The following is a 16,791-nucleotide window of genomic DNA, read 5'->3' as shown; positions in this document are numbered from 1 at the left end:
GATGGAATAAGAAAGGAGGGGGACGATAACGGTGCGCAATGTACCCGCGACCACACACCTCCGGTTGTTTGCGCAACATAGATGTAGTCGTAGAAATGGTGTCTGTAATTTTGAGGCAACGTGTCGGCGAACGAAGCCGTCACCTCGGCGGATCCCGAGAGAGACGTTTTATTTGACACGGGCCCGCGAGCGACGTCATCTTGGCGCCATGTTAGAGAAACCCCGCCCTCGGTGTGTGCGGAGCGCCTCAGAGCGACCAAACGGCACTTCCGCATAGCGACGCCTAGTCACAGTGCGCGCACTGACAAAGAGTGGAGAGGTAACGGATGCGGTCGCTTCCCCCACTCCGGCGCCGGCGTCGGCTCAGCCACCGGCTCGTTGGCCGGCGGACGGCGATCCCACCATTATTCTGGTCGGCGCGCGATTGGCTGGCCGTCGCCATGGCGACGGCCAACGGGAGGCGCCGAGCGGCGGAGGCGGCGGGGCGGCAGCCGGCGGCGTGCGGCGTGCGCCAGTAGCGACATGGCGCTGGGACTGGGCGGACTGAGCGCCGCCGCCGCCGCGGCCGCCGCCGCCGCCGCAGCCGCCGCCGCCGCCTCCGCGCAGCACCACCAGCTGGCCGCGCCGCCCCCGGGGGCCACCGTGCCGCCGCCGCCGCCGCCGCCGCCGCCGCCACCGCCGCCCCCGCTCGTGCCCAGCCCGCTCTTCGCGCTGCCCACGCTCAACTTCACCGTCTCTCAGGTGGCGGCCGTCTGCGAGACGCTCGAGGAGTCGGGCGACATCGAGAGGCTGGCGCGCTTCCTGTGGTCGCTGCCGGTGGCGCACCCGGACATGGGCGCGCTCAACCGCTCGGAGGCCGTGCTGCGTGCCAGGGCCATCGTGTCCTTCCACGCCGGCAACTTCAGAGACCTGTACGCCATCCTGGAGCAGCACAAGTTCGCCCGGGAGTCGCACGGCAAGCTGCAGGCGATGTGGCTCGAGGCGCACTACCAAGAGGCGGAGAAGCTGCGCGGCCGGCCGCTGGGGCCCGTCGACAAGTACCGCGTGCGCAAGAAGTTCCCGCTGCCCAGGACCATCTGGGACGGCGAGCAGAAGACGCACTGCTTCAAGGAGCGCACGCGGAGCCTGCTGCGCGAGTGGTACCTGCAAGACCCGTACCCCAACCCCACCAAGAAGCGCGAGCTGGCGCAGGCCACGGGACTCACGCCCACGCAAGTGGGCAACTGGTTCAAGAACCGGCGCCAGAGGGACCGCGCCGCTGCAGCCAAGAACAGGTAAACAGCCCCCACTAAAACAGAAACACGAGCACAAACGACACTTACTCACATCCTGATACGGAACTGTAAATGCATTCCCGTCTGTAACCTGCTCCTCACTTCATCTCTGTCATTAAAACCTCTTCGTCTAAAGACGATGTCGTCAGGGTTACTCTAGGGTGACTGCCGTCGCTCTCGAAGTTTGTACATTCGACATAAAAACGCTATTAGCATTAGTGTCGTGTCACCGTTTGCTCGTAAACTATTTTTAACAGTCGCTATTTCGTGTAAGAAAAATCGTCCGAAGGTCAGAGCGTATCAGCTGATTCAATGTACGCATAGCAATCTCAACAGTGCTCACTAAAGTGTGGACGAGAAATATGCGTTATATGCCTACTAGGAAGTGAACCGTTTCCAGAAACGAGGTCACATCAAATTTCCAATCGAACGCCACACCGTAGACAGACTAATTTTGGAAACATCGAGAGAATCGCTAGCTGAATAGATTCCGTTCGGCTATAGTTCTCCCATTTGAATGTAAGTTTATTGCCACGCGTGACATGCCGCGAGTTCAGACACTAATGGTGTCCGATTTCTCTCCACACTCTATTAATAGACTTGCAAACTTTTTTGAAATACAAGTTACAGAACAACCGGTGCCACCCGGAAGAACTTAGGCGGGGTAGCAAGTCGTCCAAACCGCATCTCTGAGCTACCACTACCACATAGCTATGCACAATCAAAGCTGAACGTGAAATAAGTGGACGGAAATGTGAAAACCATTCCCGCAACATCAGCTGTGGAGATTTTCATACCTTGGGCACGCCCGAAATCTCGAAGCCAACAATAGGAATAGCTACAAATAATCTCTTCTTATAGTACTATAATATTGAAATTATTACATTTACAAACCGTAAATTTGTCACGGGACAATTTATATTTTCGTTTCGAAGAGGGTGAATACCTAGAAGAACGGTATTAAGTTTCCCAAATCACTGTTAGAGCTTTCCTATGTTCTCACACCATCCGATAGAAAATAGAGGCGCTCATGATAGCTAGCGATTCGCTCATAGAGCTCGATTAATTGTTCCGATGTTTTCAGTTTCCAGAGCTGGCCTGCCTCCCCTGGTGAAGACGGAACATAGCTGCGGAAAGCGTGCTTGTCGGCCGCAGCTGTAGGTGGCGCATCTGTTGCAACCGGCCCGCGCTCCGCTCAGTCGGCTAATCCGGCGCTAACGAACCGTTGTCACGCCCCTTCCACAACAATGATGTATGGTGGGGTGCCCGCCGACGCCGTTTCACGCATCATTATTAATAAGGCCGAGTAAATATTGTCAGTCGCCATTGTCGCGAGTTTACAGCGGCTCTCGCGCCGCGGCTATGAATAACCTGAAGGCAACACAGACTTCATCCTTCCGTCACGCTGTCATCGTTTCTAACAGGCTCCGTGCGTTTGCATATCGTACAACTACGGCTCAGGAAGAATTTTATTAATCTGAAAAACACTTCTGAGGTTTTGCAGAATGATGACATTCCATCGCTGTTAAAATCCAATATTTATCTCGGCCGTGCTCTATGACTGAATACATTTTATCAACGAAATATGTGTATTTCTGTTTTGCCAAGCAAATAGCTTCCGGTATCGGCTGAATTCCTACACTAAAAAATAGAATCACCTATATGAAACTGGTTTTAATTACGCTGTATGCGCCTTGAAATTTTGATATATTGTCTTGTATAAGTATTTTGCACCTGAGATACAGTCAGTTTAAACGACAATCGTTAACTGGAGAGTTATTTAATAAAATGAAGGAGAGAAAAACATATTTCCATTACGAAAGCTAAATAATTATTCTTTTCACTTCACGTTGCCAAAAACTATGACTTTTCCTGGAAAAATACTGTAATGCACTGAGGACGTTTTTTCGTCCCTCCGAGAGGAATTTGCTACAAGTCATACTGCTATAACGTATTTGATTGATATAGTATGTTCTTTGACCCCATGCCGCTAATATATACGATGCAACCTTCACCTATTGACTTGCCAGGAATGTAAATTAAAATTTCTGTACGCATCAAACTTTAATTTATACATGTATGTGATAATACAAACGAAAAGTAAACCAAATCACATTTAAAATCCCACCAAATTATAGGAAAATTGTATTACAATCTCAACATTTAGGAATTAGACATTAAATACGAAGAAATTCCTAAAGTCTCAAAAATTGAACGATTAAGAAAACTACTGCCTTTTATACGTTTGTATCACGTGAAAGAATTGTGTTATTAAAAATTAATTCGACTTTTAGTATAATCGTCACACATGTAGTATCAGCAGTAGCAACTTCGTTACTGAGTTGTATTAATGATGTAATAAAAAATGAGGTACTTTATTTTGGCGCTACTTGAAGGACAAAGACGCAATCGTGACATACGTAAAAATACGAGATTTAAGAAACACCATCCTCGTATTTTTTGTATGTAAGAAGTTCATAGACCAGGATATTACTGAATACTGTAGACAGAAAAACAGGACTTGCTCTATCGAGGCTTTTAGAGCGTAAATGGTGATTGCTGCAGTCAAAATTAGAAACGAATAGTTCGAATTTACATAACAGAAAGATTTTGCAGGATGTTTACCAATAAATCTGTTTTTCAGAATTACGTTGGTAGCTGAGGCTGATAACTTGTATGGACAGCCCAGCTCACTAATTTTATTTCCTGAAGAAAATTATTATACAGGAACCTTATTGTATGTACATATCAGTTCCATTTTAAACGATGCAGACAATATGAGTCGCCACTAATTTTTTTCCTGTTGTTTTATGTTGTTCAATATGTGATTTTTCTATAAGACAAATACTAAATCATTATTGTTTACATTTTTCCGTGTGAATATTTTTCAAGTACATTTTTGCTGTCTTTCTTTATATTTTGAATTAGATATCGAATCTTTGAAGTAGCTGACAATAGAAAGCCAGCCAGTGTATGATATATGGGTAACTAAACGACCCTATATCTGAATTGATGAACTGCAATTAATTGTTACGTGGGGATAATTGCATAGCGACAAAGATAACGATAAGTAACTAAAGACATTGCGCTAACGGTTTTAAGCGCTACAAATATTTTGATAAGAAGCTTAATTTATATCTCATGGCATGCGAGCTCTTAGGACTTCGGCAACTAGGCATATCTGATTTGAGTGGCACAACCACTAATTCCCAGGTGTCAATCTCAAAATATGTTTCTGTTCGAATTTCATACTACACTAGAAATTGAAAGAATAATAGGTCATCGGCAAACTTCGCATCGTCTTGAATATTTGGCGCGCAGTAGCAGTCTTATTACCAATATATATTTATAGACACAGGCGTTTTTGCATCCGTACACCGTATAACTCGTGTCCTCGCTTTCTCGCTCTATTTCCCCAGTTCTATGTGTTCATTTAGAGTTTTCTATTGCCGATGAGAACAATGAATGTTCAGTGTCTCGAACCCGCCGCTGTGGCCGATCGGTTCTAGGCGCTTCAGTCCGGAACCACGCTGCTGCTACAGTCGCAGGTTCGAATCCTGCGTCGGGCAGGGATGTGTGTGATGTCCTTAGATTAGTTAGGTTTAAGTAGTTCTAAGTCTAGGGGACTGATGACCTCAGATGTTAAGTTCCATAGTGACATGTGTCACGAGCGCCGAAAGCGTAATATCGGCCGTACGGAGACTTAGGCTGAAGCTCACGGGTAGCAAAGCCAAGAGCTCTGTACGACAGCCGCAGTTTGCATGTGGAAATTGAACTCAGGTGGCGCTGAATCCGCGGCCCGTGGCCCGCGGCAGACACTCGCGCGTGTCTGACGCACGTAGCCATAACTACCTATACGGAGTAGCCTAAGCACTCACATTTAATATGTTAATTATTTTATATATTTACCGAGTAAAGAAAACTCGATATTCAGACAAAATAACTTATGAAGCAGTCTTTTCTCGACAGTTCTGTTAACACCAAATCGTGTTCGTTACACATAGGAAACGAGTAGAGTTCAAGAAGCTAAGAATTCTTTTTCATTTCGTTTATTGCACAGTTAAAGATCTGTTGCTTACAATTTTCAGAGGTCGTAAATTTTACAATTTTCGCCTTGTAACAACAGAAATTGTTCCAATTTACGTACATACTTTATTTATAGCACAGATTTTTATTCAACTGAACAAATTAAAATAATAATGAATTAAATAGAAAATTTAGAAAATTACGAATTGTAGGAGAGCAGCAAAATATCACCCGTTTTCAGTGTCTATTATTAAGATCTGTACTTGATGTTGCTTCCATAGCGCTACCTAGTTGCGATGTAAAGGTGTAGCCTTACCCTCCAGAGTATAGATAAATGCTGCTTTATGCTTATCAGATCCATTTTAGGGTATATAACACATCGATTAAGGCACTATGTGGCTGAAGGTGAAGCCTATTGAGCTTTTAAATCGATTTCAAGTAGTGGAAATCAATAAATCGACATAAAAATGATAATAAAAGGGGAAAATATTTATTTTCTCCGCAATAATAAATCTGTGAGTGCATAGAGGAGGATTCCGTATAAATTTTGATTTAGGTGCAGCAGATAGATATATAAAAATATATTTATCGAATACCTTGTATGACAAGTTTCTTCTTCACTTTCGCAGAAATGTTTCATCAGTTTACATTTACGGAGGAGCATATAAATAAATAAGCGAGAAAGATCGAGGGAATTTGTCTGCTGATTTTGAAAATAATTTCCCGTTGCTAATATTAACATTTACAATGCAACGCAGGCAGAATAGGTCCTGAAATGTTCCATTAATTATGATCACAGTACGTTTCTTTAGTAAAGTATCCCCTTGTAATTAATTATCTTATTACCTAAGTACGTTGTATATAGGCAAAACTGTACAGTTAAAGTAAATGTACAAACCTGAATAGAACCACATGTGTAGTGACATGTTGACGACGTCGATCACTTATGATGCATATTGTATGGCTTCATAAGTTGAGCAGTTTCATACTGAAGGCTATGAATCCCCTGAAGCGGCGAACACAATGTTGGCATTGCTATTTTTCTCCAATGTCGCCAGTCAGCGTGACTCTAAAAAGCTGAATTGCATAATTTTTTCTGATAACTTACATTCCTCTACAAATGGAAATATTGAACACGCCGTCTTTGATAACTTACCAATAGACACTTCTATTTAAACAAAATTCAAATTCTTTTGTTATTTTAAATATGAGTTTTGATATCTTGAGTGATGAAATTATTATGAGACTATGACGGCTAGCCAATTTCTTCGTAAGGTCTGTGTGGCGACTTTGACTTCGAAGTGAGCTAATTGCCTTACGTACATTGTAGTGGGACCTCATCTCCTTCGTCACCGCGCTCAGTCTCATAGGAAAAGGAGAAAGGCCCCCTGATTCTGCGAATTATTCATTCTCCAACAGTAACGGCAGTATCTTTCAAGCCGCCAACGTGCAGAGTCAGGTACTACCTTACAGCGGCAAGCAATCACGTTCTGTCCGCGAAGGCTGCCGCTTTACATAGATTTTTGGGAAAGAAATTACAAGCATCTAGCGTCGATTCCAGTTTACGACTGATGCATATTCACGTCGAAAGAAATGCTATCAAGAAATGACTAATAGCTGACCGCTTAACGTTGTACATCAGGTAGCGCAAGTTCTGAAAGAACACATTCGATAGAAACATTCATATTATTGTGATCGATAAATATGAAAATGGAAATAGCAGAACTCGATTAGAACTCTCGGATTCTTTGGAATATCATCCTCACGCAATAAAATATCTCACAATACCGTTCATGTTTTAATGTATTTCCTAACCTCCGTAAACTGTTGACAAAATATTGACTTTTTAACCGTTATTATTTAGAGTTCATAAATATTGCCATTAACGTACCACACGTTACTCTTAAAGCTATGAAATATTTGTCGTAACGCTGTGATACTCTGGCCGATTCACGTAGGCAGTCACAAATAGTAGCCGTAACACTAACAGTAATAACAGTTCACATTTAGAGAGGACATCTGTTTCGAATCCAATTCCTTAACGCAGTACACATAGGCTTTTCAACAGTCTTGTAAGCACACAATTTTCTTACGTATTGGGAAGTTTTGACAACACCGCTATGGTGTAATCGATCTTCACTCTTCCGTTAACTCGATCCAATCTGATCCAATGTATGTAGCGAGACGCGGTTGAATAGTTTACATTGTAACATCGGACAAATCTACACGCGTGCTCAGAAAACTACTGTGAAGTGCACGACAGAAAATGCATCGCATCGTACAACATATAACGGTTTCGTCCAGTTTGATTCGGGTAGAGAACGCGGCTACGATGACTAATTATATTTCTCTGTGCACACTGTAATTAGTCTTAATTGCGTTGTCTCTACGAGAACGATACGTAGTTGGCTGTAATATATTCCTAGATTATTCATTAAAAAGTGGCTCTTGAAACTTTGTAACTAGGTTTTAGTGTGATAGTTGACGTCTTTCAAGTGTCGTTCAGAACAGGTTCTTCGGTATTTCGGTGACGCTCTTTCATGGTTAAACAAAACTTTGACACTTTGACCTTTCACGCTGCTCTTTTTGTCTCTTTTTGACACGCCTCGATCGTCCTGTTTCGTATGGGTCCCAAACTCTTGAGCTTTATTCTGGCATGTGTCATACGAGAGGTTTGTATGCAATCTCTCTCGTAGAGTTATCGCATTTTCCCAGTGTGATATTCACGACTGTGCCTCTGTGTTTATTCTAGTCAATATCCAAATGGTTCAAATGGCTCTGAGCGCTATGGGACTTAACATCTGAGGTCATCAGTCCCCTAGACTTAGAACTACTTAAACCTAACTAACCTAAGGACATCATACACATCCATGCCCGAGGCAGGATTCGAACCTGCGACCATAGCAGTAGCGCGGTTCCGGACTAAAGCGCCTAGAACCGCTCGGCCACAGCGGCCGGTTATTCGATATCCCCCTCACTTGCTTACACCCAGGTATCTCACTCCAACTACGGTTCATTGATATTGTAGTTACAGGGTGATAAATTTTTGTGTTTTGAGATGTGGCCAATTATGCATTTATGAACTTTAAAAGCCAATTACGAATCGTTGTACCACTTAGAAGTCTGATCATTATTCGACTGGATATTTGTGCCTCTGCTTTTTACACGGTTATGTCATTTACAATGATAAACATTCAGAGAGGGCACGTACTTCGAATCGAGTTTCCTTACATAGCGCGCAAACGCTTTGTAATACAAGCGGCGGCCTTGTAACTATGAAGTTTTCATATATATTGGTCATTTTAGGTAAAACTGCATTGGCGTGATCGATCGTTCACTCATCGTTTGGCTCAATAGGGACCTTTCACGATGTATGTATTAGGCCGCGGAAAAATGTTTTGCATAGTATCAGCTGGAAAAAAGGACAAGTAACGAAACACATAGACGGAGACAAACGAGCAGTGGAGGAAGATAAATATGAGGAGTGATAGTGATGAGTTTTGCGGGGTCCGCAGCGCGGCGGCAGCGTGTGGCGGGCGCTGAGGCGTCGTTCGCCGCCGCCTGCCGGCCGCTCAGCCGCGCCGCAATCTCAACAACTGTGCCTCAGTACTTCTCGTTTTGAGTTTCCGCGATACATGACTTTTTTAATACATAGAAGCGATGTCGCACTTATAATTCGACGGTGTAAGAGAATATTTCGATTCTACTATAGTGGTAATATTAGTCACCTTAACAACTGATCACATTAGGCTGACACGTTGTGGAAGAACGAGCTACCATCTGAAAACGCACACTATCACAAGAACCATAATGCCTCACAAAAGAGTTAGAAATCAGTTCATAAATTAAAAAAAGAAAATTAAAAAATTCAAACTACGCTGTCTTCGTTTACTTCACTAGGCTGTTCTCTTGTCGGTCACCTTCGCAATCGTCGCCGCACATTATGTTGAGCTACGCAGCGTCCTCGGCCAAACGCTATTGATCCAAAAATGTTCGTGTCTGAAAATGTATATAGATAAAGGGATAACTACTGCGCGGCAAATAAACCAGAAGAAGCAAATTTTGCAGGTGCTCAATTATTAATAAAGAAATTCAGTACCAAAAAATTTCTGAGACTAAGACAAGGACATTGCACAATTTAACACGCTGTACGGGAACGATGGCCGACAAGAGTACTACTAAGAGAAATAAAACAAGACAATTTAGTCTCAGTTTTTATTTATTGACCGATGTGTAGGTTTTATGCTACGAAATGTTTCGCTTCTTTGATCGTCTGTGTCTCAAGATGGAAGCTTGCTCTGCCGAACATCGCCAGTTATAATGCGGTCAGATTTTAAGATACCGACAAGTGTGTTTGAGCAGGAATACTCTCCTAAAAGACTATTTTTTTCTCAGCCGATGCGTGGCACTCCACCGTGACGTGAAGATGCAGAATTTAGCAAGTGGAAAAACACAAGGCAATAAGTGAAGACTGCTATGCACTAGGACCCTGGCGCTGTCTGATGTTTCTATTCATTCCTAGGTACAGACGTACATAGATGACCTTCCAGGACATTTTTTGTGAAAGACCTAAAAAAATACTAAATCGATTGCATATTTAAACGGGGAAGGATAGTATCTACGTCACACATTTCTCACGTTGTTACCCTGAATTTAACTGTTAAATTCGTTTAAATTTCCAAAAATTATCATTTGGAACCTCTTTTTACTGTTGCGCACCGTGGCACTCAAAAAATACAATAGGTGATCAGTGATTCTTCTCATTAATATACCAATATAGTAACAGTGACGAACAATAGATGATTTAATATATCATAAATTTAGTAGCCGGTAGCTGTTCCGTAACATAGTAACATTTGAACGAAATAACATTCAAGTTGCCTTTTACTTAGCTGTTACTACTCGCTAAACAAGATTAAAAGTAACAAATGATAAAAAGGTAACGTATTTCTGACTAGTAACATATGGTTAATTCCCCTTATAGGGAATTTACGAGAATCTGTGAGCAATTTCTTCTGAGATTAAAAGTTTCTTCTGGAACGTTAATGCTGAATATATATTTCAATTATAAACCAATTCCATCAAGTTATTTTCTATAAAAATGTTTTGTCAACAAATGACCTGTCTGATTTCGCTTGTATAAATTTTAAATTCAATTGTTTAAAACCTACATCTCCAGTTCACATCTAAATCGTACTATAATTTTTTTGACTCCTAGATTTCACTTCTTTTATCTCAGGAGTATTTGACTAGCACTACCATAAACTTTCAGTGTCTATCCTCCTTACTAAATAGATAGCCGGTGAAGTACTTTTTTTGTGGCCTTCAATACATTTTTTCCGTTTTTTTTTTTCGAAAGCTTGTTAGTGTTTATTTATGCTGAAGCTCGCATAGTGATAATATTTTGAAATAGTATACCTGTAAACGAGTTTACACTGAAGCGTAAACGAGGTGTTTTATTAAAAACTATTATTGTCCCATAATTGCCGATGGCATCTTTCGCAGGTGAAACACGTAGTTACTAGATGTGCAATAAACGGAAACAGTTTATGTAAAGGGTATATTTTGCTTTCTTTAGAATTTATAGCAATAGTCGAGAAGGAGTTTCTCATTAATAATATACAGTAATTTGTTCAAACAACATGTGGCTAATTTCTTAACACAGATTGGGTAAATTTATTTGAATCTTTAGGTCACATTTATTTCCCATTGTATTATTTCTTCTGAACTGAAACAGGATTTATATTTAAGCTGGTCAGTGCTTCGTTGGCACTAGAAAACAATGCACAGATAAACACTGCGCTTCCTTTCGCGCTACGGAAAAAAAGAAGCTGTTTGAATGCTCATAGTTCATATTTCGATTACTGACAGGTCCCTTAAGAGAATATAACGTGGTATCGTTGCTCAGTTCTTTTATTAATTTCTCTGTTACTCTAAGCGAAGATGACGTGATATTGTGATATAGTCTTCCTTCCAAACTAATATCCCGTGTAATAATGACAACACTGGCGACAGAAAAATAAATCCGAGATAAGTGACGCAATGGCAAGGAACTGACCTCGCATTCAAGAGGATTCGGGTCCTACTGACCAATCGGCCGTCCAGATTTAGGTTTTCCGTGATTTTTTCCTAAATCACTTAACGTAAATGCCGGGATGGTTCCCTTGAAATGGCACAGCTAACATCCAACCTAATCCTTGCATCACCGAGCTAGTGCTCCATCGCTAATGTTCCCGTCGTCGACGGAACGTTATACACTGATCTACCTCGAATGAGTCATTCACTTCACAGCGGAGTTCGGCAAGTAGTAGAGCTACTGGCATCTGGGGAGCTATGACAGCGGGTCGTAAGTCGTGCTTGGATGAAAAAAAAAAAATAAAATAAAATAAATAAAAAGGAGAAACTAGCTCAGTTGGTAAGAGCACTGCTCGCGAAATGCAAGGTTTCTAGTTAGATTCCCGGTCTCGCAAAGAGTTTTAATGTGCAAGCGAGTTTCATTTACCTTTCCTTTATATAAAAAAATGCGAGCAAAAGAAAATCGGAGAAAATTTTATAAATGACGGTAAACAAAATTTCAGTTTTATAAATGTTTATTATTCCGTACTGGCGTTTTCTCAACCGTAGGTAGTCAAGAACCACACTCGAGCGCGTACTTTAAATTTTGTTTTTACTTGTTGGTAAGCACATTATTATGAGTCTAGTATTTATGTCGATTCACGAATAACACGGGTAGCTATGTATCGTTGAAGAGAGTGGCAGCTATCCGATAGCCGATACCGCGCCGGTGGCTGGCTGCGACCTCTTCGTGTTGTTCGGAAACCGCAAAGTTGTCGCTCAAGTGCCCCTCTTTTGTTTGGCAACTGCGGTTCTGTTCTGCTTGCTGAATGAGTAACTACTTTATGCCGTTCGATAAGCAGCCCCCCGTGAACAATTATTACCTCGATGTAGATGTAGACAGTGCGTCAATACGTTTCGATCTTCTACGCTCATTAGGTGTATTCATCCAGTAAACGCGCGAATTGAAGGTAAAAATGCGAAACAGCTCTTTTTTATTTATTTATCCAGTGGCACTCAGTTTCTACTGAATCGTATACAACACTTTGGAAAGTGGAAGATCAGCTACCTTTATAGCGCACCTTCACGATTGCATCGATATTCTGTAACTGTACAGTCCTTCGGTATTTCAGTTTTATGAAAATGTCAAGGAACCCAGTTGTTTATATTAGCACGGATAGTCTTATCACGGAATTATTTCAGCTTCTGTTTTGCACTCTGAACACGCTGCAACGTACTACAGAAGATGTCTACTTTAGATATTAATAAAACCTTTCTTCGGTTTCAACTGCATTTACGTGACTGTAGCGAAGATATCTAAGAATCTGTTTGTGCTTTGTTCCTAGGAAGTTCGTTATTGTTGTTGGAGGGTTTTTAACTTTCAATTTTGATGTGTAATGATGCCAAAGAATAGACGAAACAGATACCCGAAGAGAAAAATGGTAGTCTTTAATTACATTTCAGATAGTTTCTCAGAGCCTCTCTTGCGAATTGAGGAGAGTTTATCTGAATTAACTCTATAATCCAGAGGATATTTAGAACAACTGTGGCGTTGCTTTCTTGACTTCCGTAGAGATCGTTAGCAGAAAATAAGGAACTTGGCAAGGACGTAAATATACTCTCACGATATCGGTACTTCACGGCTCTCGTTTGCCGTAATAATCGCGTTAAATTTTATGTAGGACATTAAAACTGTTGTGATATGTCTAGGATGCCAGTTTTGTTTTTCCGATATAACATTCAAGATAAAGTTCTTCATTTTGCTAGGCGAGAGCTTTACGCTGTTCCCTCCTCATTGCTGCGATCATTATTCTGCCGTATTCGCACCTGCGCCTGTAATTGAATAACGCTTACTATGTCTTATATTAAGGTGACATCCGTTGTTGTACACTCAGTTTTCCTATTCATAATGCTGTTCATTTTCAGTTGCCTTGGAAACGCGTATAAACATTTTTGCACATAATTTTCCTGTCGATTTTTACCATTGACAAATCATTTATGACCATACCTGCTTAAATATAAAATAATGCAATTTATCAAACTATGTTCAGTTTCTTAAGCGGCTGGTTGGTTGATTTGGGGGAGGGAACCAAACAGCGAGGTCATCGGTCCCTTCTTTAGTTGAAATTTTATAGTTTTTGATAGTTTGTTTGTAATTTCAAATTGAACCAGACACAAAACTTCGTAAATATATTTCAGACCGTAAAAGAGAGATTCAACTTTTAATTAAATTATGAAACTCGAATTGCGAAAATAATACCAGACTCGAAAATGAGCTATAATCGTACGTAGACATCCGTGCGTGCAGGAAAAATGTGTCGACGTGAAGGGAAAAGTATGTTGCTCACGCAGCGTCGAGGAATTGGGTTCTAGCTGATGTAAACGCGGCGCTAATGGAAATGAAAGTACTAAGTAATAAGCAAGATGGTCAATTGTCGCCGACTGTGGAAGCGATTGTGAGTTCCTGTGACATGTTTTTCTATGCTTAGCTTATTATCGTGATTCGTGTAGGTGGAAATAAAATCACAGAATCCCATTACAGATACTTTAACGCTGATTATCTAATTAATAAAGAAGAAAAAGCCATAATTACCATTTTATCACCGGTAAAAACGCCTATAAGCGGAACTGTAGTTGAAATTTTCCATTAAACGCCAGATGTAGTACTGTTATGACCTTAATAATGTTATTTATCCCTATATACTACTAATAATTGATGCGTATTTTTTTTTGTACGACTTGCACCAATCATTGATAACTGCCGATACTTACATAGTATTTTTGTTTTCCTCCATCGTTACTTGTTGATAACAATTAATAAAAATTAATTTATGCGCTTATTTATTGGCAACGTTTTTCCATTGGAAAGTGAACCCTCGGTGCAGTTTCCTTGGGCTGACAGGACTAAAAGTTCTGTAAGTGTTAATGAACACATGTTCGAATATGATCTGTGAATCCTTATTTCGCTGATCGAAAAAAAGCTCCATTCTGTCTGGTCTGGTTCTTCTGTGTATATATTCTTGCTGCTGCACTGTAAAATTTCTTATGTGATTTTATTGCGTTGACCATGAAGTGGGACGTTTTGTTTGCTTATTATAAATGTGAGAAAATGTACTTGTGTTGTGCAAGTTGTTTAAAATTATAATGATTAACAACTGGAGATGTAGAGCGTGCTACAAATTTGACATCTCATATTGGTACCTTTGTACGTTCTTGTATGATACGAAATAATTTTTCTAGTGAGAAACTAATTCCTCACCTACGAACTAAAGGTAGGAAACGTGATGGAACAGCTGATGACTAGTCGCGCATGCATCCGGAGCTGCTACCGAATGAGGGAGCGAGAGGGTGTAGCGGCCAGACACTGGACTTTCATTCGCAAAGACAGCGATTCAAATCTCCGTTCGTGCATCCATATTTAGGTTTTTCATTGTTTCTATAAATCGCTTATGGCAAATGCAGGGATGGTTCCCTTGGAAGACACACGGCTAAATTCCTTCCCCACCCTTTCTCAAACCTAATTTATGGTCCGTCTCTAATCTTCTTGTCGACGTAGCTTAAAACCTAACGTTGCTTCGCCTTTCTAGAATTGTTTCTTAATTGCTATCAACTTCTGTCTTTGAGAGCGCCATTGTTAATCATGGGCAAAACCAAGAAGTATATATCTGTGGCTTGGACAGTTACGTATTTCGATCATCCAGATTCATTAAAAGAACTGGCCCGTGAGATATTATATTCTGTAATAAGAGGCATGCGCCAGGTAAGGTAGTTTTATCAAATTTTACGGCTTGTCATTAACCCCCGAGCCCTGGTAACATACTTTGTCATTATGTTGTACAGAATTTTATTATCTGCTTTCTCTTGCAAAATACAAGTGCAACAGAGGTATACCACAGGTATCTATGTTGCTTTTTAATTTCACGGCTAATAAAACGTTAAAAATATAATTTTAAATCACAGTCGCTTAATTGATCCTTAGATAAATAAGACATATTCTTCAATTATTAACATCATATCTGTTCCAAGTACGAATTGTACGAAACTGAACAAACTGTGTCTGCAAAGGCTCCCAGATTCGGTTATCGTTGTTGCACAGACGCGGATTTCAAGACGTGTTCTGCTGTTTTTTTTTCTTTTTACTTTTTAGGTTTTCTTTTATTTTTTATTTAGCCATAGAGATAGTATTTTGTTGGTCAATAAACATATTAGGTACCTACCGGGAATTTTCTAGGATGCTGTAAAGATGTTGCGCATACACAGATCACCTGTACATATCCGTGCTTCAGTTTCTGAAAATATAAATTATACGCGGACGTGCTGAAAAGTAATACCTCCGAATTTTTATTCTGTTCTCTACGTGGGTTGAAGTGTTACATGTGAAGCAAATTACTCGGTCGACTTTCCCGCTTCGCAACCCTCTGCCGCTAGAGGACTCCGAACTGTAGTTTGTAACGTGGCGGTAAGTAAGAGACAACATGCTGTAATGGAGTTTGAACTGGAAGATTTTTCACGGAGCACCCTCTCCTTCAGCATGACAATGCTTGACCAGACACAGGAGCTGCCACATCTACAGCAATCCGACGTCTTGGGTTTACTGTCATTTATCATCCTCCATACAGTCCCGATTTGGCCGCATCCGATTTTCATCCGTTTCCAAAACTTAAAAAATACCTTCGGGGACCTCACTTTGACAGTGATAAAGCGATGCAAGCAGAGGTGAGTTTGCGGCTCCGTCAACAAAGTCAAACAGTCTACAGTAACTGTATCAATAATGTGGTCTCTCTTTCGGAGAAATGTGTTCGCTGCCAAGATGACTATGTTGAGAAGTAAATATGTAAACATGAATAATAGAGATGTAGAATGTTAATAGCGTTTGTTTTACTGAAAGAATTTCGGAAGTTTTCACATAAAAAATTCGGAGGCAATACGTTTCAGCACACCCTCGTAGAACATAGTTCTACTGTCGGAAAATGAGATAATTGTGAAGGAGGTGTTGGCTGAGATTAGAGACATGGACAGAGTAGAAACAATAGGCTGACATTGGAAGGTAAGAATTAATTTCGTGCCAGATACTGTCAACAAGATAAAGGCTAAACATTGCTCTCAAGGTCTATGGCGCTCCCATACATGTCCTGGCTTCATTCAGAGGATGACAGAACTTGTTAGTTGCTTTCTTCGTTCCCTTTATAACGTCAGTCAGTGCAGAAGTGAGAGACACAAGACATGCAGTATAACACATGAAATAGCACTTGCTCTTGTGCGACGACTCCATTCGTCACTTGGCATAGGTTTTGTTAAGAAAAAGATAAATAGCTTATAGATCCACAGAACGTCTAGTATTAAGCGAAAAGATTAAGAAAAGCATTTGAAAATTTGTGGACTATAAACAGTTTAGTAACGAGGCCAAACATTCCCTAGATACTTTTTTTTCAATAAA

At 41.0% G+C, this 16,791-nt stretch overlaps 1 protein-coding gene across 1 annotated transcript in view; it reads left to right on the top strand.

Annotated features, from left to right (window-relative positions):
• The first annotated feature begins 522 nt into the window (after positions 1 to 522).
• LOC126184508 (homeobox protein SIX6-like) overlaps positions 523 to 16,791 on the top strand; it is a 345,036-nt gene continuing 328,767 nt past the window's right edge. The window contains exons 1-2 of the mRNA XM_049926901.1: positions 523 to 573; positions 664 to 1,274. Of these exons, the coding sequence (XP_049782858.1) occupies positions 523 to 573; positions 664 to 1,274 (662 nt within the window). The remainder of the gene's footprint in view (positions 574 to 663; positions 1,275 to 16,791) is intronic.

Source organism: Schistocerca cancellata, chromosome 4 (genome assembly GCF_023864275.1).
Source record: "Schistocerca cancellata isolate TAMUIC-IGC-003103 chromosome 4, iqSchCanc2.1, whole genome shotgun sequence".
NCBI classification, from domain to species: Eukaryota; Metazoa; Arthropoda; class Insecta; order Orthoptera; family Acrididae; genus Schistocerca; species Schistocerca cancellata.
The sequence above is the reverse complement of the archived record's forward strand: the minus strand, read 5'-3'. Positions and strand labels throughout refer to the sequence as shown.